At 39.7% G+C, this 26,897-nt stretch overlaps 1 protein-coding gene across 13 annotated transcripts in view; it reads right to left on the bottom strand.

The window, feature by feature from the left end:
* Positions 1-26,897, bottom strand: part of EYA1 (EYA transcriptional coactivator and phosphatase 1) — a 145,181-nt gene that overhangs the window by 36,420 nt on the left and 81,864 nt on the right. For all 13 annotated transcript variants that reach the window (XM_061601163.1, XM_061601221.1, XM_061601203.1 and 10 more), the window contains one exon: positions 19,469-19,558. In XM_061601163.1, coding sequence (XP_061457147.1) covers positions 19,469-19,558 — 90 coding nt within the window. The remainder of the gene's footprint in view (positions 1-19,468; positions 19,559-26,897) is intronic.

The raw sequence follows: 26,897 nt of genomic DNA on the forward strand, positions 1-26,897 counted from the left end.
TGGTGACCAGTAGGCATTACTGTCTCTAGTAGTTTTCCATGAAGCCTGCAAGTATGAAGACGTAACTGTGGTTAAGGGGGAGTTATGTCTTTGACCTGTCTGGGAACGGACTGCCAGGGCCGTTGCTATGATAGCCATCTGATAGCGACTGGGAAAGTTCTAACAGAGTCTGTGTGTTGTCGTTCTTCTGAATTATGCCTCTGAGTGGAGAGGCTGTCTTTTGTGTTTATCTATGGAGAGAGATGTACCAGAAGGGGGGTGACTGAAGAATCTCTACATGTATTTACTCTTAAGCCTCTGGCCTTAATGTCTTTCAATAAAGACTCTTAACATGCTCGGAAGAAGTTTCTTGCTCAACTTAACTCCAACGTAATGTATGCTGTTTCACACAACAACGCACACAAGCCAACAGGCCCTCCCTTAGCATGTGCAGGGCCCGGGGCAAAAGCATAGTTGGCCCCCCACACATTCTCTCTCTCTCTCTCTCCCCCCCCTATATATATATGGCCACTTATATGGTGGCGATACATTGACGACATCTTTATGGTCTGGACAAATGGTAAAGAGAGTTTGGAACAATTTAAAAATTACATCAACTCTATCCATCCCTCTATTAAGTTTACATTTAATAGTACAAATGACAATCCGCACATTCCTTTTCTGGATGTCCTTCTTACCATTGAAAACAACAAAATAGCCACTGATCTCTACAGCAAACCCACTGATGCCCACACCTATTTAAACTGGAAATCCTGCCATCCTAGACATATAAAGAAGAACACTGTATATAGCTTAGCTCTGAGAATCAAACTTATTTGCAACACTGAAGATAAATACCAGAGAAGGATCAGTGAACTTAAAAAACACCTTCTTTGAAGAGGATATTCTCCACATATTATGAATTGCAACATCCACCGAGCCTCCATTCTGTCCAGAGAAAACCTCCTCCATCATACTGAGGTGTCAAAGAGCAGAGAGCAACGGATTCCGTTTGTGGTAGATTTCCATCCAGCATCTCCTAACTGTCACCGAGCAATCAAGGAGAGCTACCCATTGCTGGCAAACTCTGAACATCTTACCAGAGCCGTCAGCAGGCCTCCTGTTATAGCATTTCGCCAACCTGCTAATTTGCACAGACTGTTGGAGAGATATGTGCTTAAGCCACCTATCACCAATCCAGGGTCTCATCCTTGTCACTCCAAACGCTGTATCACCTGTGTGTACCTCAGGGAGACAGCCACTTTTACAAGCACTAGGACAGGCAGGACATATTACATCAAACAGAACATCACCTGCAGGTCCTGCAATATAGTTTACATCATCGAGTGCAAAAGACCAGGATGTCATATCCAATACGTAGGAAAGACCACAACTGACCTACGCACGCGCTTCAGGAACCACAAGTTGGCAATTTTGACCAAAAAAGTGGAGCAACCAGTTGCAAAGCATTTTAACATTGGACTTTTCCATTACAGCGATAGATATGCCAGCAGATCCAGCAGCATTGACCAAAACGGAGAACTTTTGGATTTACTCTCTGGACACATTGGCACCACCTGGCCTGAACCTGGAGGACAGTACCACCACTACTTAGCTTCTGCAAATGAAGCCCCTCTGAGCATTCCATCCTCAAAGCTCTATAACTGCCACCTTGGTAACAGCATTTGTATGTTGGCAGCTGATGAAGGCGGAAGCTGAAACGTTTTGTTAATATAAAAAAAACCTCTGTTTGGTTACTCACAATTATGTTTATATATATATGCTCGTATTTTCAGCCGCGGTCTCCCAGTCAGGCCGCTAAAAATACGAGGGCCACCGCTGCCTGACAGTAACAGAGCTGGAGGCAAAGAGGCGAAAAGGTTGCAAGGAGAGCTGCAGCTGCGGACTCCTAGCAAGGCTCATCTCACTGGAGAAGTGTGAGCCCGAACAGGGGAATGGCAGCCACCGGAGCCTCCAATGAAGTGCCGGAGCCCCCAACAAAGGGGGTGAGGAGGGGGGAAGAAAGTAAAAAAAACCCACTGCCAAGCATGGGGGCCCCCTAAAGCGCGGGGCCGGGGGCAACTGCCCTGCTTCCCGGTGCCTAGGGACAGCTCTGATTCTGGATTCAAGATTTTGTTTCTATACGCTCTGAATCTAGGATTTGAGCAAATGTTTTTCATTCATTGCAATTCTAATTCCAGAAAAAAATCATGCACATTCATGGGCCAGGAAAAATGGGTACTCCACTTAACCTCATGCAAGTGCGGGGATTTGATGTTTGAAAAAAACTTTCCAACCAGAACAACTTCCCCATCTAAATCAATGTAGGGAGCTTATCTATGTTTACATGGGCTTGTGGAATCTGAGTATCAGTGGAAGACAGTAAAAGAATAACATTTAATCTGAGCAGCAGTAGGTAACAGCTATTCTCCCTGATTTACTGACTCTTTCCGTTAGCACTCCACACATAATAATGACCAAAATATCAGCTACATTTCATCATTCACAGTAACAGCTTTCTTTACTGAACAACAACAAACACCATATCAATGTTAATTCTTCTGAACAAACTGGTGTGGTTTGGGGTCCTTTTCTGAAGGACTTAGTCTACATTGCATAAAGACTTTAATGTACACTCTTAAGCAGCAACAAGAGCAATCAATAATTATAACTCATTGGATGAATTCAGCAGATTTAGAAATCAATAAATATACAATTATACAGATTTTTTTCTCCCTTATTCATAGTACTAGAACTCAGGGATATCCAATGAAGCTGAATTAATGATAGATTTAGGACAGATAAAAGAAAACACTTCTCCACAAAGCACACAGTGAAACTATGGAATTCTCTCCAACAAGATAAAGTGATGGCCACCAACCTGAATCGCTTTTAAAGAGGATTAGCCATTCATGGAGGGTAAGGCTATCAATGGCTACTAGCTACGATGGCTATGCTCTATTCCACTGTTGGGGGCAGTATGCCTCTGGGTATCAGTTGCTGGGAATCACAGAAGTGGAGAGTGCTGTTTCACTCAGATTCTGCTTGTGGGGTTCCCCTGGGCATTTGGTTGGCCATTGTGAGAACAGGATGTTGGACCAGATGGGGATCTGGCCTAATCCAGCAGGCTCTTATGTTCTTATCAAGGCTTGGTTTGGGGACAATTTATTAATAGATAAGCTCATCCACCTACCCTCTAGAAACTATCGCATGAAAGTTGTTAGGAGTCATGCAAAACTTGAAATATTTTATGCATTATAGAATCTATTGTTATGGTATGATTTTGCTGACCTACTAAGAGAAAAGAATTGTGGCTTAAACAATATATTTTTATCTGTTTATGTTATGTAATGTTTATATACTTGAAGAACTTCTGAGTGCTGCTATAATGTAACCAAGTAACATTAACATAACCAAGTGCATCTGCTACTTTGTTTTGGGCACAAGGCAGTTGTGGATGCCTTAGTAACAGTTGCTAAAGGGAGGAAGGCTTCCAGGCAACAGTTTGAGAATGACTAGTGGTACAAGCTGCCTTTGTTTATATATGTATACAAAGCAATTTGGATTGGTCAAGGGGTCAATAAATTTGATTGGTGGTTACAAGGTCCATATAAAACCAATGATTGGTCACTAAGAAGACCTGTCAGGGGTAAGAACATGAGCCCTGTCAGGGGTAAGAACATGATTGGTCAGAAGAGGTTCTGGCTGGGAATTGGGGGTGGGGAGGAGAACAAAAGGCCAGACAGAGTCGGTTGGTTGTTGGCTAGAGAAACAAGAAAAGCATAAGGCTGGAAGTCTGAGAGAAGACTGCCGGTGGGAGAAGACCTGAAGACCAGAGCTGATGGCTAGGGAGTGCAAGAAGCTATGCTGTGAGGTTGTGGTGAAGCTTCAAGTAGGCAGCAGAGTCCATCACCAGATAGGTTCAGGCAGAGCTCTAACCAAATGTTGAATTTCAGCAAGCATTCCATGAAACATCTGAACCATCCTAGAAGTCAAAAGTAGCAGGAAGAACTTGTAGTGGAAGAGGTCTAGTGCACAACATCTGTTCCTCGTTGTGAGTGATTTGCTGGGGTGAAAGTTAGGGAAATCTGGCCAGATGGAAAGGGTAATGAGAGCTTATTTGGTGTAGGAAGACACTTAAATATTAGGAACTGTAACTAAGCATATTGAACCCTGATTACTAAGCAATCTTATCCTGCCATCTGAAAAGCAACATTTTATTCCCTTAATAAACGTATCAGTTCTGTTCATTTTATAAACTTTACTTTAATGGTGGTGTAAAACCCATGCCTACACCACAGGAACCGAGTTTCTACAAGGTAAGCAGGGGTTGTTTTGCTTCAGTGAAAAGTTTTATAGATAATGCAAAAACAACAAAGAGTCTTGTGCCATCTTAAAGATTAACAAATTTATTATGGTATAAACTTTAGTGGAAGCTTATGCCACAATAAATATCTTCAAGATGTCACATGACTCTTTGTTGTTTTTTCCCCTGTAAAATAAAAAAAACACTGCTACTTCTCTGCAAATAGTTAATGCAGCATTCCCTAACTTTATTATACACTACAGTAGAATGTTCCATAGAGTCAGACCTCAAAGATTTATAAAAGGGAAAATAGGTAGGAAATCCACATTGTTTCATCATACGGCATATATATTATTTGGTTGTGTTTGCTTGTTTTATTAATTTTTTTTCAGGCTAGCGGTTGTTCACTATACTGAAAAATTCTATATGATAATAAAATAATAAAATCAAGGGAAATATGATAAATATTTTAAGAAGATAGAAGAGGGTTTACTTGCATCTGATCTACTGATTACTTTTATTAATTAAAAAAGCAGACCACCTTTACCTTAGAAATGATCAACGTAGTTTACAATATAATAAAATAATTAGAATAACAATAACATTACCTGATTAAATAAAGAGAAGGGAGAGCACACAAGCACAACAAATTAATATATCAAGTCAAATGCCTGCCAAAATAAAAAAAACTATTTTGCACAGCAGTGGAAGACCATCAATGTGGGCTTCCCTTGATAGGAAATCCCAGAGTTTAGGTGCAGTCAGAAAAAGGCTCTTTTCCACATTCCAACCAAACACAGCTCATATGTTGGTGGGAGGTGAAAGAAAGCCTCTGTAGAAGGTCTTTATGGTCAAAAAGCCATGTTTATGAGAGGATGCTTGTCTACTGGTCTCAGTTCCAAAGTTGTTAAGAGGTTGAAAGGTCGTACCTAGCACTGTGAATTGGGGCTGGAAATGAATCAGAAACAAGTAAAACTGTTGTAAAAAGGATGTCATGCTCCTGATAACCAGTGCCAGGCAGCAGCTGGCTGCAGCATTGTGGACCAGCTGACATTTCTAGACACCTTTAAAAGGGTGCTCCATATAGAACATTTGCAAGTAGTGTAACTGTGATGTAACTAAATCATCTGGCACCATGGCCAGATTTCTTTCTTCTAGTGTGCAGCTGGCATGCTAATGTAAATTCAGCAAATGTGTTCTTGGCAACATCTGGACATCCAGGTTCAGAGACTGATCCAGAAGCACCACCAGACTGCAAATCTGTGTTTTCAGAAGAAGTGTTACCTATCAAAGATAATATGAATTCCTATCCCCTGATAGCACTTATATTAACTAGGACCACCTTTGTCTTGTCTGGATTATGCTTTGATTTGTCTGCTTCCATCTAATGAATTATCAGTCTCAAACGCCAGTTCAGCACCTCAAATGTCATAAATAAATAAACTGGACAAGATGAGTTAGTGAATTCCTTTTCATTTCATAGCAACTCATAAAGCACATCTGACTGCCTTTATTTCTACAACACAATGGATCTTATGGTCAAACTACATGTTATGCTTAATGCAGCTACATTTCTTGTTTTTCTTAAATTAATTTCAGCTGTGGCTAGTCCAACTGATAATGGGGTTGCAACAACCTCCTACAAATAACCTCACTCCCTCAGGCAACAAAGCTTTAATGTGGAAGTTCCCACTAGTGCCAGTGGGAATGCTTTAACTAAGCTTCACAGCTGTCGGGAGACCAATTTTAGGGGGAAGGTCACAGCTAGGAATAAACCTTACTTCTCTTTTTGCTGTAATTCTGATGGCCACCCCTCCCATGGCTGTAATTTTTTAAAAAGAAATGTATCTGCATGCTACCCATTAAGTGTAATGTGTAGTCTGACACTTATATCCATTTAATTGGGGGGAGGGGTAGAATATAAACAGACAACTGGTATGAAACCAAGTGAGAGATGAACATGCAGCTTTTACAGATATATGAAATGTTTCAATGCTAATTTAATGTTAAAACTTACTTCCTCTGTATGTTTGATGTTAGCATATATTACATGACCAACTATTTAGAAGAAAGGATAGGGAACTGCAGCATAATGCATATCTATATAAGTTCACATTCTGTTTTATTATTTAAAAAATATTGAAGGTTTAAGGTGAGTATGCCTTTATTAATAAATTTTCAAGCCAGACTGTAGTCAATCTTGACAAACAGAAATCTCAACATTGTTGTTAAAAGAATTAATATTTTTTCATAGTACAGCAAGGACCTAAAAAAAAAAAGACCCATGAGATTATATTTTCTTTGGAATTAGCATGTATTCACTTTTATCACTATGGCATAAACCTGAATATTTATTTATTTACTGTAGTCTTTGTTTAAATATCAACACAATGATGTATTAAAAGGCAGGATCCAACTTTGAGGTTTCTCTAACTTGGGAGTGGGGAACATATGGCCCTCCAGGTGTGTTGGACTCTCATCAGTCCCAGCAAGCATGGCCTCCATCAGCATTTGGAGGGCCACAGGATCCTGAGCCCTGCTCTAACTGAACACCTTAAAAAGAGCTGCTGAATTGTCAGAACTCTCCCTTTCTCTAGAATATTCAGACATGATTTTAGATGAACTTAGATAAATACACTTCCAAGTTAAAATAAAGCTAAGAGCTAACACAAAGATGGTGACAAAGACATAGGATGAGTTCTTTCCAGTCATTCCCTTCCTGTCTTTCCTGACTGAACACAATAATAACTGAAGTAAATGAACCTCAGACAGAGGTCTTATTGTAGTACTCCTGAAACAGAAGATGACTCTGGGGGCCATGAATCTCAAGTTCATTCTAGAAGCCTGAATTATACAACTCCTCTCTACTGTTTTCAGATAACTCCACAAATAACTCTATTCCACTTAAATACCTAATAGCCCAACATTTCCCATTCTTTCATAACATATATGGAAATGTAAAGTTGCCCAGAGAGTCCAATATGCTCATATTTAATTTCAAAAAGTACATGTAAAAAAGAGGGGATTTTCTTAAAAGGGAGAGTCAGGAGGGACAAGTTTCTTTAATACACTTGCAACATTATGTAAAAAAAAGAAGGGGTCAAACATAATCTAAACTAAGAACTGGAACAAGCCTTTATTTTTTTCCTATGGACCAGAACTGAACCAGTTGGTTTATGTGTGCTGGCCCAGTTACTAAATCATAACCAAATCAGAATAATTTCAGTTTCAGCTGTGCCGGAACCAGAACTGAACCAAAAAAATACAATTATCTGTTTAAAATCATGTCTAAAACTCAGCTAGAATGTATAACATAGATTAGAGAAAGTATCAATAAGTTACAGATGATATGTTTAACGAGCATAGTCAAGAAAGCTATAAAAGGCAAGAAGATGTCCTTTAAAAAATGGAAGTAAATGAGGAAATTAAAACAAATATAAGTTGAAAATAAGAATTGTGAAAAGAAGGATTGGAGGATACTGCTAAGAACACGAAAACAAACAATACAAATTTCTCTATATAGAGAGGAAGCAGAAAACTTGGCAGAGAGATAGCTAGAACATTAGACAACATAGGTGTAAAACATGCCAACCATGGGTGATGGAGCTGACTTCTTTAAACTAACCACAGTTAGTTATAAAATACAATCCCTGGTCCAGATGGCATGACAGGGAAACAAAATAAACTCTGCCAAATTGTCCTCCCAGCCACGTGGGATGAAGGGGGAAAGCATGTGAGACCAGTGCTCACTGTGGCTCCTTCTGCTTGCATAGGAACATAGTTTAGTGTGAAATGCAAACATGGTCACTGCAGACTTGGCTTCCAAAAAGCTTTTGATAGTGTCCGTAACTAAAGGCTGGAAAGGACAGACTTAGGAGCTTCCCCTCTTGGAATGTGTATAACCATCCCTGCTAGGGTTGGGGTTCACTATCTCATTCCGTTCCATTTTTCAACTTGTCAAATGGGCGGCCTGTTCCTATTTTCTATAAATCGTGTTCCACTAGTTATTTCAATTCCTGGTTCTTCCTTTTTTTGTTATTTTTTCCAAAAAAATTATGTTATTTTCTCTGTTATTCCTTATGGTGCTGTATATTTACATAATGTTTCACCAGCAGCAGATTACAAAGTAATTGCATAAATAATTATATAATTCTTGCAGTGGAATTTTTTTAAAAATCTGGTGTTGCCAACATCCACGAATGCATGCCTGTTCGACGATGAGACAAACTTGCAGATTATCCCAGAATTCGATACCAAATCCAATTTTGTGAATATTCTACACCATCCCTAATTCCTACACAAACACACAAACAAAAATGCATAACTAACTTATGTAATTCACTACCACAATACTTTGCAATGCCCACTAGAGTAAGAAGGCTTTAAAGGGGACCAGGCAAATTCATGGAGGATAGGTCTATTAATGGTTATAGGCCATGATCACCAAAAGGAATCTCCAGGTTAAGAACCAGTATACTCCTGAATAAGAACATAAGAACATAAGAAGAGCCTGCTGGATCAGGCCAGTGGCCCATCTAGTCCAGCATCCTGTTCTCACAGTGGCCAACCAGGTGCCTGGGGGAAGCCCGCAAGCAGGACCCGAGTGCAACATTCTCCCCTCCTGAGGCTTCCGGCAAATGGTTTTCAGAAGCATGCTGCCTCTGACTAGGGTGGCAGAGCACAGCCATCATGGCTAGTAGCCATTGATAGCCCTGTCCTCCATGAATTTGTCTAATCTTCTTTTAAAGCCATCCAAGCTGGTGGCCATTACTGCATCTTGTGGGAGCAAATGCCATAGTTTAACTATGCGCTGAGTAAAGAAGTACTTCCTTTTGTCTGTCCTGAATCTTCCAACATTCAGCTTCTTTGAATGTCCACGAGTTCTAGTATTATGAGAGAGGGAGAAGAACTTTTCTCTATCCACTTTCTCAATGCCATGCATCATTTTATACACTTCTATCATGTCTCCTCTGACCCGCCTTTTCTCTAAACTAAAAAGCCCCAAATGCTGCAACCTTTCCTCGTAAGGGAGTCGCTCCATCCCCTTGATCATTCTGGTTGCCCTCTTCTGAACCTTTCCCAACTCTATAATATCCTTTTTGAGATGAGGCGACCAGAACTGTACACAGTATTCCAAATGCGGCCGCACCATAGATTTATACAATGGCATTATGATATCGGCTGTTTTATTTTCAATACCTTTCCTAATTATCGCTAGCATGGAATTTGCCTTTTTCACAGCTGCCGCACACTGGGTCGACATTTTCATCGTGCTGTCCACTACAACCCCGAGGTCTCTCTCCTGGTCGGTCACCGCCAGTTCAGACCCCATGAGCGTATATGTGAAATTAAGATTTTTTGCTCCAATATGCATAATTTTACACTTGTTTATATTGAATTGCATTTGCCATTTTTCCACCCATTCACTCAGTTTGGAGAGGTCTTTTTGGAGCTCTTCGCAATCCCTTTTTGTTTTAACAACCCTGAACAATTTAGTGTCATCAGCAAACTTGGCCACTTCACTGCTCACTCCTAATTCTAGGTCATTAATGAACAAGTTGAAAAGTACAGGTCCCAATACCGATCCTTGAGGGACTCCACTTTCTACAGCCCTCCATTGGGAGAACTGTCCGTTTATTCCTACTCTCTGCTTTCTGCTTCTTAACCAATTTCTTATCCACAAGAGGACCTCTCCACTTATTCCATGACTGCTAAGCTTCCTCAGAAGTCTTTGGTGAGGTACCTTGTCAAACGCTTTTTGAAAGTCTAAGTACACTATGTCCACTGGATCACCTCTATCTATATGCTTGTTGACACTCTCAAAGAATTCTAATAGGTTACTAAGACAGGACTTTCCCTTGCAGAAGCCATGCTGGCTCTGCTTCAGCAAGGTTTGTTCTTCTATGTGCTTAGTTAATCTAGCTTTAATAATACTTTCTACAGTTTTCCAGGGACAGAAGTTAAGCTAACTGGCCTGTAATTTCCGGGATCCCCTCTGGATCCCTTTTTGAAGATTGGCGTTACATTTGCCACTTTCCAGTCCTCAGGCACGGAGGAGGACCCAAGGGACAAGTTACATATTTTAGTTAGCAGATCAGCAATTTCACATTTGAGTTCTTTGAGAACTCTCGGGTGGATGCCATCCGGGCCCGGTGATTTGTCAGTTTTTATATTGTCCATTAAGCTTAGAACTTCCTCTCTCGTTACCACTATTTGTCTCAGTTCCTCAGAATCCCTTCCTGCAAATGTTAGTTCAGGTTCAGGGATCTGCCCTATATCTTCCACTGTGAAGACAGATGCAAAGAATTCATTTAGCTTCTCTGCAATCTCCTTATCGTTCTTTAGGACACCTTTGACTCCCTTATCATCCAAGGGTCCAATTGTCTCCCTAGATGGTCTCCTGCTTTGAATGTATTTATAGAATTTTTTGTTGTTGGTTTTTATGTTCTTAGCAATGTGCTCCTCAAATTCTTTTTTAGCATCCCTTATTGTCTTCTTGCATTTCTTTTGCCAGAGTTTGTGTTCTTTTTTATTTTCTTCATTTGGACAAGACTTCCATTTTTTGAAGGAAGACTTTTTGCCTCTAAGAGCTTCCTTGACTTTGCTCGTTAACCATGCTGGCATCTTCTTGGCCCTGGCGGTACCTTTTCTGATCTGCGGTATGCACTCCAGTTGAGCTTCTAATATAGAGGGAAGTGACAGGGGATGGCAGCTGCTTTTGTGCCACACTTATAAGCTCCCAAAAATTATCTGGCTGGCCACTGCTAGAAACATGGACCTGTTATGGAGCATGTGAACTTTTTGGCCCAATCCAGCAGAGCTTTTAGTCTAAGCACGAAATGCTGTAGTAATTATCCACTCTTTCCAGGGCATTATAGTCCCTACTCTGGAATGCAGAACACTTCCGCTTCCAGAATTATTGCCTCTTGAAAAACATCTTTAGTGACTGTTCCACCCTTCATTTGCTTACCTCCTACAAATACACATCCATCTAATGTTTGCTTTTAATCCTCTTGAATTCTTAGTGCTCCTCATTTAGGCTCCAGTTCCAGGTATCATTGCTATAAAATTCAGCAGCTATAACCAGCTATATCTTAGATGCTGCTTGAACTATGTTGGTGTCACCATTTAAAAAAAAAATTACTATTCTTGTTGGAGTCTGGACTGAAATCAGGATATGTCTGTGGATACTATTTTTTTGTTTCTCCTCCTCTTGTTCAATGCCCTTTGGGCAGTGCTACTTACAGTACTATCTTAATCCTGAATCTGAGCTGCTGGAAGGGTTTAGAACAAAGGCAGGGATAACCCTCCATTGCAGAGGCTCGCCCTGCACCCACTGGGGCAGGAAGCTATTGCCAAAGATTCCAGCCTGTGGAAAACCACTAAAACAGGATACTGGATCTCAAGCTTCACAGTGGTGTCAGCCTAGAACTGGTGCAGCAAAAGAGAAAAAAATTCCCCCTACTATCTTGGGATGCAGCAGATGCAGCAGTTGCTCCGCTGCTCCTTGGCCAGGTCTTAGCATTGCTCTGTGGGCCAGAAAGTGGAAGAGTTTTCAGATTTTTTTTTCTGCAACCACGAGGAATAAAAGCATACTTTTTATCAAATGAAGCCTGAGATATTAGTCATCCAGCTAATAAAGCTTTTCATTGCTGGTACCATTTGGCAACTTGGAATCAGTATGTCCTTTTTCTCGTCTTTGCAGTGTTTATTTTCATATATTTTCAAATGCAAGTGAGATATAGAGCTAAAAAAATGTTTATTTTCAAATTAAATGATCAAGACAAATCTGTAAATAAAAAGCATCAATGTCTAGCTGCTACCAAAACACAGGATATTAGGCACTCATTGTCTGGACATCATGGAAAACTTTGGAATAAGCTTGAAGCAAGTATTTTGAACAGATTGACAAATTACTTTGAGAACATTTTGCTAAAAAGCAGTACAAAAATATTAAAAATAAATAAATATCTAGTGTATATTTTAAAGACTAATCCTACATATGTTTTTTCAGAAGTTCCATTGATTCAAATGGGATTTACTTCCAAGTAAGTTTGCTTGGAGTAAGAAACTTACAGTGCAATCTTATGCATGCTTTCTCAGAAGAAATCTCTACTTTGTCTAATGGAGGCTAAGAAGTGTATTTAGGACTGCAGCTTTATTTGCTTTGTATGCCTCTGGCCACATCTAAACGACCTACCTCAATTTCCCCATTAAAAATGTCCACAATATATGTCAGCACTGAATTTAGTGTGTGTGTGAAACAGTGAAAATGACACATTTTGATATTTCCATGTCTTTTCTTTTTTTATAGAAAATAAATCTCTCCAAACATATCCACTAGTATAAAGCATTATCCAAGACAAACTAGTCTGCATACACCCCACACCTTTAAAGCATATTCAAAGCACATCCCTCACCCCCCCCAGAATTCTGGGAACTGTAGTTTACTCCTCAAAGAGCTACAATTCCCATCACTTTTAACAAACTAGAGTTCCTAGGATTCCTGGGGGGATGTGCTTTGATGGTGCTTTAAATGCTTGGTGTGTATACAGCCCTGTTTACAAAGTAGCAGAATAAACCATTACTGGACCACTGCTGAGCAATCAGATTTGTCAAATGATTTAAGACTGAAGTTCTAAGTAAACTAATTTGGAAGCAAATCCCACTGAAAACAATGGGGCTTACTTTCAAGTACACTTGGTTATGAACAGTTTATAAGAGGCACATTATCTGGATAATTAGAAATTCAGCTAAACAGAAACATAGGATAACATTGATGGGTATCACAGAATACTCAGTGGATTTGGAAAGAAATGAGTATCAAGGAAAATGCATAACAAAGAACATGGGTTTAAAGACAAATGGGTTAGTAAGATGTTTCAAGAGGTAAAATCTTATTATGCAAAAGAAAAACTATAGGCATAAGAAAGTATTTGAATTTGATGGACAAACCCTGTGCTCCTCAGCAACTGAGCTAAAATGCCTAGCTGCTGCCAAGTGATTGTGCATATTTGTCTGCTCCATCATAGACCAAAATGCAGAGCTAAATATTCAGTATTGTTTTTTCCCCGATGGCTGAAAGCCTAGGATGCAACAAACACACAATTTAGATGAAAAGACTAATTATTGTATTCCTGCTAATGCACCATGACCACACTATTTAGGATATTATTCCAGAGGTGTAAAAGTTCCGAGTGTGAAATTTTTTTAAAAGAGAACATCTGTTCATATAAACTCATTGTCACTTACTAAGAGTGTAGGTGTGCATGTCCATTAGGTATGTTTTTATCCTAAACTGCTATCTCCACAAACCCCCAGGCCACATAACAAACCATTTGTGAAGCTCACTCAAGTTAAGAACAGAATTTACAACATAGCAGGTGAGAGGGAAGGTAAGGAAGATGGAAAAGAATAAAAACATTTGCGATGGGAAGAATTAGTTGCAAGGATTAGTAGCAATTCAGGTCATATCATACCAGGTAGAAATGACCAATGCCGGAAATACATTCTGCCAGCTGAAGTCAACTTGGATGTATATGGGCAGACATTGCTCTTATATAATACAGCTGACAAACCAAAAGGTCAGATATATTGTATTGCCAGCCCATACATAATTCAGCGCTTTCAGGCAGCCTAATAAGCTGATCTTCAAAACACCCTAGTAGCCACAGTGTTTATTCATTGTTGCTCAGTGACTACTTTGATCTATAAAGAAAGAAACTTATATGACCTTACAATCAGTCTGTCTTCACAGTAGAACAGTGGGCAGCAGGGGACAGGGAGGGCACAAAGTTAAATTTATCACTATGCTGAACTAAGGAAGATTCATCCAGTACTGATTAAATCAAAAGTGCCTCAAAGCTTTCCCTAGAACTCAATGCAGAGTGGAAACGAACCTGTTTAAGGGGTTTGAAAGACTCAGATAACTTCCCTGCTATTGTTTTTCATTTTTTCATGCCACTCCACTTCCTGGTTCTGCCTGAGACTAGATGTGCCAAAATACTCTAATAAAGAGTGTTGTAATAACCCAGCAAGAAGCAGGAAACACAGGTAATCTTGTAAGCAGAAAAAATGTTTTCATGTTTCATGTTTAGCATGTGTTTTTTAATTGTTTTTAATTTTTTTAAATTGTGTTTTTAAATTGTTTTTTGTGTTTTAAAATTTGTATATTTGTTTTTAATTGCTGTAAACCGCCCAGAGAGCTTCGGCTATGAGGCGGTAAATAAATGTAATAAATAAATGTAATAAATAAATAAATAAAACATCTGCATACACTTTTCATCAGGACTAAACATTTCTCAAAAACCATCACCTTGCTTTTTATGATGCTGATACGAGGTGTAGCCATTTGTATTCCTTTTCTAGGAACATTTTCTCCCTGAAACCTTTTGTGAGAATGGCAATACAGTACAAATTAAAATCTGTCACATTTTCTGAAAGAATGTTATTTTCTGCCCCTGAGAGAGTTCAGAGAAAACAGACAGTTCAGATCATTACCATGTAGTTGAAATAGTTCAAAACTATTATCTAGAATATAAATTTCCCTCCCACCACTGGTATTAAGGAGTGACAATATTAGTGAAATAATTTACTAAGGGCACATATACATGCTTTGAAAACAAGGGACTGTCAATGAAAGCAGCACCTTCCATGTTAACATTCTACATCTTCCTGCCATAATGTGTAATAACAACAGCCGCCAATGAGGTGGAACAGAAGCAAAGAACTCCACAGCATGATGATGTTCAAATACCAGTAGTGATTGGTGGAGTGGGGAAGACAGGATGGTGTTGCATACCTGGCTTCTGGACACCAAGTGTCACTGCCACTTACTGAGACGGCGGAAGTGGCAGGACCATCTGATTGGCTCTTCTGTAGCACCTGCACTGCACGTCACTCCCCATGCTTCACCCCTCCTCCTCTTGGTAAGCTTCAGTAGCACAGTGTCTGGAAGCCAGGTACACAAAGCCACCCTGTCTTTCCCACCCCACTGATTGCTACTGCCAAATACTGAATACTTTTGTTTGGAATTGTTTTACTTGTTTTTATAACTGCATATAAACTATTTTATTTCTTTTATTTGTTTTTAATTGTATGACTGTACTGCTGTGACCCATCTTGGGACCTTACAGTGAAGGGCAGGTAAGAAACCTTATAAACAAACATACATGCATACATACATTATAGAGAACTTCGGCTGCAATTTTCAACAGCAGCACCATCTTTATCATGGCATGTACTTTTGCCAAACTATGTTCAAAAAGTGAGATGGAATTTTAAAGAAGCATCAAAGCTTCTTTTTCCCACTTTCAACAGAGTATGACTGCACCTGATGGGTGAAGTAGAGAAATTACTTATTCCTTCCTATTTATGCTCTGAATTATATAATGGGTAGTAATAGGGTATAAACAATAATACTACCCGTTACATAAGACTAGATTGAAAAATAAGTAGAGCCTACAGGATCAGACCAAAGGTCTATCTTGTTCAGCAACCTGTTTTCCAGTTCCAACTAGATACCTTTGGGAAGCCCACAAGCAGGGCATGAGGGCAATGTCTCACTTCCTCTGTTGCTCCCTAGCAATTGGTTTCCAGAGCCATAGTGAGCCTGTGGGTTGCATTTTTCCATCACTAATGGCAGCTGATGGCCTTAGATATCAATCTACACACCTACCTGGGAAAAAAGCCTAGTGAACTTATGGGACTTATTTCTGAGTCGAGATGTGCTGTTATTAGGTTTGCCAGGTTCATGGCCTGAGACTGATCCTGTATCTTTAGGAGAAGAGAAAGTCAGCCAAGTGCAAGTGTTCTTGCAACACTGTAATGGGAAAAACCACAAGGTGGGATTCTCCGTTCCCCCTGTACAACTTTTAAAGATACAGAAGACCTTTTGGAGTCTGGGCCTGGCAACCAAGAGGTCTTCCGTATCTTTAAAAGTTGTGCAGGGGGAAGGGAGAATTCTACCTTGTGGTTTTTCCCATTACAGAGTTGCAAGAACATCTGCACTTGGCTGACTTCCTCTTCTCCTAAAGATACAGGATCAGTCTCAGGTCATGAACCTGGCAACCCTAGCTGTTATCCTCCACATATACTTTCAAAAATCTTTACTGTATATCCCTTTACCCACCTTTTGACTAAACTAAAAGCCCCAAATATTTACTTGTAAGAGAGTTGCTCCAGCCCATGACCATTTTGGTTACCCTTTTGTGCACCTTAGATCCTGGGCAGTCTCGTGAGAGCAGCCAAGGGGTGGAGCCAGACTTGGGCCTTTAGAGGCCCCAGTCTCCTGAGAGCTGGCCTCTTTCTTCGTGTGCCGGCTTTCCCACGCACCCTCCCTCGGTCTTGGGGCATCACTGAGCTGTGTTTATCTGGGTTGCTGGTTGACAGGGCCGGATAGGAATTTTTCCTCTCAATGAATCTGGCCCCATGGTTGAGCAGGTTTTTTCGCCTATCCCTCAGTGGTTCGCTGTGCAATTGTTAGGCGTTCACTCACTGGCATTGGACAGGATCAATCATAAGGGGGACTCCCATAAGGAGTCCAGTGGGGGTACGCAATGGCCATGCCCCTAGCTCGGGAGGGGCACCGCCTCATCCAGCTCACAACCCCTCCCACTGGTTGGTCAGTGGGACCACAGGTGCCTTGGGTTCACACCCCACCTGGGTCTAAAGCGAGCCAACTCCCAAGGGTAGTTCCCAACTGCTTGTTGGTTGATTCAGCATTCCTCCAACATGGGCTGCTGGAATGAAGCAGATCCTTGCCCTACTGCCATGCCAACCCTGCTTTACTTGCTCTTATCAATAAAGTTGTGGCCTTACTTCACCCATAAATCTGTGTCTGGCTGTGTTATTCCCGTTGCTAAAGGGGGCGCAACATGCTCCTACCACACAATATTTGCCAGTGCTTTGTCAATTTCTATTAACATCAATTGTAGTTTCATGCAGTTACAAAACCTTACATATGTATACATGTAGATTGCAGGTTGAGGAAAACAAAAGAAAACACTATAAACTACTGAACATAGGGTCAAGATGTGAAACTCATTTTTATACTTTGGATAACATTGAATGCAACCAAAAAAAACACCCAGAATCAGTTTTGGAAAGAAAGGGCCCTTGTTATTTTTTCTTTTTTGGACTCATAACAATCCAATGCATGTCATTCAGTACCAAAACAATAAACGTCTTTAACATTAAGTTGCATTATTGAAAACACCTGCAAATGTACAAATTCTTGTATTTTAAATGTGAAAAAATAAATACTTCACTATGAAATAAAAGAAAAAAGCACATTTAAATAATTTTATTACATTCTTAAGTTGCCAATTCATCTGTGAGTACTTTCTTTGCAGATGAAAAGAAATCAAAATATAGGACAGATGTTTGAGAAACCACATTTAAAGTTCCTCACACACTAGCATTTTTCAAATGATATTGGTTCATCTATTAAATAAGGTGTATTTTGCTTGATTTTTTAGAAAAGGAAACATCAGGAAATATTTAAAGGCCAATTGCTGCCAATTAACTTTGATCAGTAAGAGTTGTATTTGAATCTTTGGGATTCTTTTGCCTGTCTGGAATAACATGCATTTATAAATTCTAACAAAACAACAACGCAATGATTAATGCCTGTTGGCAGTCCTGCCACAAGCTTGTTTAATGGCTGGATTTTAAATAAACAGCTGTCTTTATTATGATGGGAGCGAAACTTGACTGTTTTAATCTATTTTTTCTTTTTATGAAAATATCAACAGAAATTGCCTTTCCTGTTGTAAGATTAAACAGGCAAGCATTTTACTGGAAGTTCTCTTAGTAATCCAGAGAGTTTTAAAAAGATGAATTCACAAAAGAAATACCACAGAAGACTGACATGGCAGAGAAACTCTTTGCCATGATCCTCCCAAGAGCTGATGCAAGTAACTCCTTATTTTTTATTTTTATTTTTCAGCTCATGTAATAGTTCTACTTTTAAGAGCCAGCAGCCAGTGGACTACTGCAGCAGCAAAGAGGCATCTTTTGATCCTTCAAATAAAAAAAAAAAACTGCTGCTGTATTTAGCTAGTAACCAGTTCACATTTCATTACTCACATAAACAGATCTATTGAGTGATCTGCAAACAACCATCACAATGAACTATAAATGTATATGAATTGGTCATAAGTCTTTACAGCACACAATACATGTACGACTAACAAAAATAGCAGAATAAGCTCTATGCACTATGCAGAAATCCCATTTTAATGAGTTGCTGTTGAGTCTGGGCACCCATTCAACATTAATGATTTCCTTTGGATCCAAAGGCAAACCTTCCGCACTGTGGGTTGTGGCGAAAGATAACATACATCTAGCACCAATTAAGAAGGCAGCAAAGGTTTAATATTCAATAGTCTGCATATGCAATTATATTCTATATTTGAACTTGTGTGCTTTGCTCAAAAGTGTAATATCTAAATAATATATAGCCATCAACACTACAAACAACTGATTTGGGTATTATAAACGCTAAACCTGAAGCAACAAATCACAACTGATATTTGTGTGAGTGTATATGTTCATACAACTATTATGGAAAATATTGGCATATTCCTGGATTACACAACATGGTGCCTTCTGGGTGTTGCTGACTACGTACAACTTACATCATCCCTGACCATTGGTCCTGCTGGTTGGAGCTGATGGGAGTTCGGAGTACTTGAGGCATATTCAATCAGATAAGAAGCATTTCTAAGAAGACAGTCCACCCCCAACCCAATGTTGATGGCCAGGGGTGGTGGCGGTGCTAGGACAGCACATAGGTGCCATCAGTAGAAGGGCTCCACTGCACTGGGAAGACCCCAGCTGTAACTAGGTGGGTGGAAATGGTTCTCCTGACATCAGTAGTAAGTAGAAAGCCCAGAACTTTTCAGAGGCAGGATACCGGCAGCTTTGGAGCAGATTCAAACCCCTGCAGATCCCCTGAGGGACCTGATATTTGCGCCTCTCAGCTATATCAGCTTGGAGTTAAAAGGGGGAAAAATCCTCCCCATTTTCTGCCCTGGCTGATGTGAAACAGAAGGATTTGGAATGAAGCAGCAGATCTGATGCTCTTTCCTCCCTGGCTCCACATAGAATTGCTCTTCAAGTGTATTAAATTAAACTAACATTAAACAAATTCTATGTTGTGCTAAAACTATAATTACTTACTTCTAAATCATTAAAGAATAGATGTGTGTCTGCCAAGTTGAAAATCATCTCCTCCATCCTCAGCCCCAGGGAAACAGACGTAGGCGGATCCTCCAAAAAGAAACAAAAATTATAGTAAGGTATTGAAAGGAAGGCTAGAATTCTATTCTTATCTCTCCCCCCCCCAATCTGTTATGGGCCCAAATTTTGAAACAATTCATTTTATTTAAGTTATTTATACTCCACTTTTCAAAGAAAGTTCACCAAGGTGGCTTTACAATAAAACAGAAAACAATAACAAAATAATAAAATATGTACAATAACACAATAACAATATAATCTAAAACAACAGATGTCAAAGCACTATAATAACTAGTCACTGGAATGACTAGGGGACAATTCCTCAGATTTGTTTTTTTAAAAACCCTTCCCTGGTTGCAGCCTGCTATATATGTGATGGCAAGTGTACTTGGAGGAGGGCTTCAGGGTATTTTGAATAAATATAGTATTTACACATTTTATCTGATCTTAAAATACTTTAAATATAAATAGTACAATACTGTAGGAGCTTTCATTGCAACTCTAGTAATAGTTTACTCAGTGACAAAATAAAGTTTTGTTGTACCAAGAAAGTTTAGCTGTTAGAGAGCAATAGAAGTGGCTCATTCAGTAAGGGTAGGACTGGATAGCTGAGAAGGCAGACTGTAAAAAAAGCTGCACCGTATTTTATCCAGTTACAGTGTGGCTAAGAAAGGCGTTACAGTGGAATGGTGTGGTGCGGGGACCAGTAAGGCAGGCAGGAACAATCTTTTTTTAAAAGAAAAATTTGATGTCTGGTGATATAGAAATGATTAGAAATGAGGGAAGTGAGGTCCATAGAAGAGCCCATCAGAGTCCTAATTTGTATCTGTTTGCTGGTGAGAAATGGGATTCTACCTATGGACCTGTAGGGCTGTATATGTATATATTTCCTGTAGGAGCCTGTTTTTAAAGATCTCTCTAAACTAATATAGCACACAGAAGAGGTCAGAGGAAACAGTAATCATTACTGTGGGGAAGGGATTGTAACAGGACTCTATGATTTTTGCTGTGAAGCCTGGAAGGATAGGATTGCTAACTACACAGGAAAAAAATGGAATAGCCAGGGTTTTTGGCAACTGGTCAAAGAAGCAAGGAGCAAAGCTGTTTTTCCACCTTAGCCCTTCCCTCTTTTCAAAAAATGATTCAGGAGAAAATCATCATCATCATCATTTATTACCCGTCCTTCACCCACAGGTCCTAGGATGGGTTACAACAATTTTAAAACACAGCATTTAAAACAATTAAAAAACCTAAAATCACAGAATTGGGTAGTTCCTAAAATATATATGCTTCAGATGTCAAAGACCATGGTAAAGAGATAAAACAGTAGGCTTAACACCAGAGCTATCCAAAATCACTGAGCAGGTCCTGGTCCTATAAAGAGCTTCTGGGCTTCGCCTTTAGGCCTGTCATAGTATAGCTATGTTCAGCTCCTGGCTCTAGTCCAAAGGACTCCACCTTCATTTTTCATCTGCATTTTTGATTCAAGAGTTTGCAACTATGGCTGTGGTTATTTTCTAGATTTTGGGTGGAATTATTTGGAGCATGATGATGTATTGTTTTCAATGTGGCAGTATGGATGAGGGATATTGTGGACTAGAGCGGTTTGGGGTATATGGCATGGAGAGGTATGAAATGATTTGCTAAGGAGGTGGACCAGGTGCCAGGAAGGATCATAGCCATCTCTTCATGGAGGGGACAGGGGGGATATGCCATCATTGCAGAACAGATTTGTAGTCAGCGATCTTATTGAATACAAATATGAAAGTTCCTTATAGTGTGGCAAACCATTGCTTCATCTAGACCAGTATCTTTTACTGTGACCAGAACCAAGCTTTCCAAGGGCCTCAGGAGGAAATTAGGAACACAGAAAGATGCCTTATACTGAGTGAGACCAATGGTCTATCTAGCTCAGTATTATCTACACTAATTGGAAGAGGCTCTTCAGGATTCCAGACAGAAGACATTCCCAGACCTACCTGGAGATACCAGGTATTGAATTTGAGACCTTCTGCATGCAAAGCAGATGCTCTACCACTGAGCTACAGTTTTCCCCAGCTCTGCTGTCTGAGCTCAGATCTGGAAAAAATACTAGGAACTTAACCAGGACATTTCATATGTATACGAAAACTGACCTATGGCCCCTTCCTATAATACCACACATTTAGACTCCAATAAAATACTAATTATTTACCTATAGCCCACCTGTACAGAGTAGAAATCTATAGTTTTTATTCATGTATAACACACTTTCATTGCTCTACAGTCATTACTATAACAAATTACTTCTTACTGGTCTATTAAACTCAGAATGTGTTCAGCATTGTAGCTTGCAAATACGTATTGTATGCTTAATATACATTTTTAATCTATGAATTGCATCAGAACCCTAGTATACACATGATGCACACAATTTATCCAAATTATTTCTCAAGGTTATGAAAACAAAACATGATTTTGAAAGAATTGGTTATAAATAGAAAACTAATAAAAACTAGATTATTTATGTGCGGGATATATATTCCACTCTTCAGGCAAGAACTTCCCAGAGTGTCTAACACAAATACTTAAAAAATTAAAACAACAAAATACAGCTATTTTGTTATTTATTATTCTAATGTGTTTTAGTAATTTTGCACTCTAAATTTGTTTATAAATTTATAGCAGGGCTGAAATTTCTAAACAAACTTAAGTAACATGGCTACCCATCGGGGTGAGGTGACACCAAGTGAGGAGAAATGCTAGGAGACAAAAATTAAACCTATATCTTAGGGGATAGTCATAGCTCAGAGTTAGAGTGTATGCTTTGAATGAAAAAGCTCCCAGGTCTGAACATACTCCTGTCTGAACTCCTGGAGAGCCGCTGCTAACCTATGCAGACAATACTGAGCTAGATGGATCAATGGTTTGACACAGTATTTTATATTTATACCTCTAAACCTGTGCTAAATCATATGTTGTAGCTTCTACTGCCAGCTGAACACTGCCAGTTGTAGTCCAACAAAATAAAGGCCAGCCAACAAAATAAAGGCCAGCCAACAAAATAAAGGCCAGCCATGTTGGCTACCCCATACATCATGGAGAAATCAAGATTACAAAGCTGCAGCACACTTGGGTTTTTTTTTCCTCCATGGAGATGATAATATCTATATAGGAAAAAAACCATGTATCACCATGTGCAAAGCAGCTCTCATAAAAAGATCTGACCCTTTTCACATAAATCAACATTTTCAATGTGCATGTACATGTAATAACATGAGGTTCTATTCCACATATAGTATAAACTCTAGTGAGAACTAAATAAATATCTGGGACTAGTGGAAGACTCAGCTCAGCTCTAAGATGAAAGAGCACATATGTGATGTGATAGACCAGATTAAGTGCTAATAGACAGACAAGATTGTCCTATGGAACAGAATGAAGCCTGAGAAGTTCTAGCTGAGGGACAGGCCAGAAAATAGTATCGAAAATGGAGTCCTTGACTAAGAGAAGAAGCCCATCTCCATAAGGCCAGTACGGTAGCCAATCAGCCAGTATTCTACTAGTCCAGCAAAGTAACCAATATTAGGGTTTGCAAGACTCAGCACACTTTTGTGGTTCTGCCATGTTCTATCGACAAACGCTTCAAATTCTACCTTGGCTCTACTACTGATCCAACAGATTCTTCCTTGAATGAATCCCTGCTCCACTATATTCTTTCTTCTCGCCTACCCCATAGTCCAGTATTTTTATATTTTATTATCAGGCAAGCTTACGCATACTCATAAGGGAAAAACCTAGATTACGCTGGAGTAGTACATCCCTCCAATTCTCAACAGTTAAAAACTCCATTAAGGTATGTTTCTGTGGGGCTGTACGCCTTAGCTGAAGAAACTTCTAAAATTCATCTCTAAAAGAAGGAGGGAGCAATATAATACTGGATCCAATAATAGAGCTGTAGCTGCAAAAGCTCACTATCCTTGTTCTTCACTTTAATCAATCCAAAATAATATATCCAGTCCTCAATTCTGGTACTTTATTGAGTTTTAGAAATTAGGTTAAACCTATTAACATTTCAGCTAGACTTCAGTGGTATCTGATTTTAACACTGTTTTATATGATTTTGTTCTTTTAATGTCTGCAATTACTGTCAGTTTTAAGTGTTTTAATTGTTATGAATGTGATACACATATACATTTTACAGCACTCCCACTTTAATGAAGAATAGGGGGGAGGGTTGTCTGGTCAGAAGCATCCCAAACCCTGAGATTTCAGGGGTGGGCCTGAGTGATGTCACAGGGGCGGGCCCAAGTGATGTCATTAAGCATGATGCACTAAACATTAACCACAGTTGCTCGGCACATACAGTTCAAACAAAAACATTTCTCTGATTGGAAATTAAGATAGAAATCTTAGCTAAAAGATGGAGCCTTGGTAGGGAACATTTAATCTAGCTTGCTTGCTTCTGGCAAGAAGGGTTTAATTGTCCTCAGGCTAGGCCAGTCACAAGAAGGCTATTGTGTCATGCCCCCTTTGGATGAGTCCTCAGAGGAGGAGGAAGACTGGAGGGCAGCAGCAGCAGACCCAGGAGAAGGAACAAGTAGAACCCCTGAGAATGCAGCTCTTCCCCAGTTGGAGAGTGTCCAGGACACAGCTGAAGCCCCTCAGTCAGATTCAGAGAGTGAACAGGAGGTTCCCCTGTAGAGCGAAGATGCCAGCACGAGTTGCAACAACTCTGGCCGTTTAAGATAACAAGCTCTTGAAGCCGGGAGGCTGATTACCTGCACCTGTCCTAGAGAGTGGGGTTTAAAAGGCAGTTCTTGACTGCAGCTAGCTGCTGACTATAATGTCGGTCATGACTTCCACGTGAGATCTACCTTCCAGAACCCAGATCCTCGGACTGAACTCTTGACTCACTGGACCCAGCTTTCCTTGACTGCGCTTTTGGACACTGATGTTGGTATGTTGCTTGGAAACTCTCCGCTGACCTTCTCTTGCCCTGTTCCTGTTATCTGCCTAGCCTTGGCAGATTTACGACCCAGCTAACTGCTGGCTAATTAGTTTACAGCCCAGCTATTGCCCTCAGAAGCTGACATATTGTAGGAAGAAAGGAGCCTGGTGTTGTGGAGATGTTAGATGGGAGCACTCAGGAGTAAAGATGGATGCCCCTGAAGCCTGCAATTATAAACACACTAAGGGACTAAGCCGCATAAAACTCAATAGGACTTCTCAGTAGATATGGTTTGGATTGTGTTGTTGGTAAAGCTTGACTAGGGATCCTCCACAAAGATATCCATATCCAAGTAGGTTGGTAAACACCTGCCTGGAATGCCTGCCCCTACCTTTTAACATGGCTGCTCCAAATTTCTTTACAGATTTGACCCTTTACTTTAGAAAGAGGTCTGAGAAATGAGTCAGAGTAAGAATATTCTCTACCCTTTTCTGTCTATCCTGTGGGCTGCTATAAACTCACTTTGACAGCCAACCCAATTCCAGTGAATAGTAACTGACAGAGAGAAAACACACATGATTTGGTCTACCTTCACAGGCAGCAGCTTGGGAACAACAACTGCAACCACACTTCCCAGTATGTGAATTCTTTTATACCGCCATCGGGCAAGAAACAAATTGTCATGCAGCAAACAAGGTGCATAATCAGTGGGTTTACACACTGGTAACCTCCAGGCTGGATTACTGTAATGCACTCTATGTGGGTCTGCCCTTGAGGTTGGTCTGGAAGTTGCAGCTGGTGCAAAATGCGGCGGCGAGACTGCTCACTGGGGCAGGTCATGTCACCCTGCTGCTGAAATAATTGCATTGACTGCCCATTTGCTACCGGGCCAAGTTCAAGGTTCTAGTTTTGGTGTACAAAGCCCTATACAGCTTGGGACCAGGATACCTGAAAGATCGTCTTATCCCTTACATACCCAGTTGATCACTGTGCTCTGCAGGTGTGGGGTCCCTGCAGATACCATCTTTCAAGGAGGTCCGTTCTGCACAACATAGGAAACAGACCTTTAGTATAGTGGTACCTACCCTTTGGAATTCTCTCCCTTTAAATATTAGACAGGCTGTTATCTTTTTGGTGCCTGTTGAAGACCTTCCTCTTTCTACAAGCCTTTTGAGACCTATCCCAGTCTGCATCTGTGGTGGAATTGCTTTTTAATATGTTCTTAAACCTTTTTAAAAATGTTTTTAATCTTAGAAGGTATTCTGAAAGCTTTTTTAAGAAATGTTTTTAAATATGTTTTTGTTTTAATGTGTTTTAAAGTTTTTTTTATGATGTTTTAAAGTTTTTAATGCTTTTCTTTGCCGCCCTGAGCTCCTACTAGGAGGAAGGGTGGGATATAAATTCTCTCTCTCTCTCTCTCTCTCTCTCTCACACACACACACACACACACACACACACACACACACTCACACTCACACTCACACTCACACTCACACACACACACACACACACACACACACACACACACACAGGAGATATAAAAATGTTTGCACCCCATTTAATAGATTATTGTCAAAACCAGTTGGTTATTGCAGAATTTTTTTTTTAAAAAAACATTAGTTTCCTACATAATAAAAGCAGTGATACCTTAGTAAGCCCTGCCTAATTGCTTTAAAAATAGGATTAGAGGGGAAGAGAAAGATTTACAACACAAACACAATTCTTTGCTATGTTCACTCAAAAGTCCCATTAATTTACAGCACAATCCTAACATATTTACTCAACAGTAACTCCTATTGAATTAATTGGGGTTTACTCTGGGTATGTGGGATTAGCATTGCAGTTTTACTCCCCGAAAACTGAATATAGGATTAAAGCTTCATATTGGGAAGGTTTTCAAAACCCTGCCCTCTTCAACAGCCCAGGAAAACTGGTGGGAGGAAGGACAGAATATAAATCAAATAATAAATAAACAAATAAAATAAAAAAGACGGAAAGCTATTTTTTTCTAAACAATATTTTAACCCTTTTTATTTAAGATGTTTTTAAAGCTTTTTTAAAAAAATGTTTTTAAAGTTGTTTTGTTTTAATGTATTTTAAGGTTTGTTTTTATGATGTTTTAAAGTGTTTTTAGTGCTTTTGTTTGCCACCCTGGGCTCCTGCTGGGAGGAAGGGCGGAATATAAATCAAATAATAAATAAATAAATATACTTACTCAATTTATGAGATTTTTAGATAAGCAGGAAAAAACCAGCAGTTTTCTGAACTTGCAGTGGGTGTCTAGCTACTGCCTTGTTAATCATAACCCTGAGTTCACTTATTGGCTACAAACTTGAAAGGGTGGGGTTAGAGCACCCAGCTACAATCTCATTTAACAGAAGTTGTCGGGGGGGGTTGCTGATGTTTTGGTGTGTATCTCTTGAACCAGACCTCCTAGAA

The sequence above is a fragment of the Rhineura floridana genome, chromosome 1 (genome assembly GCF_030035675.1).
Source record: "Rhineura floridana isolate rRhiFlo1 chromosome 1, rRhiFlo1.hap2, whole genome shotgun sequence".
In the NCBI taxonomy this organism is placed as follows: Eukaryota; Metazoa; Chordata; class Lepidosauria; order Squamata; family Rhineuridae; genus Rhineura; species Rhineura floridana.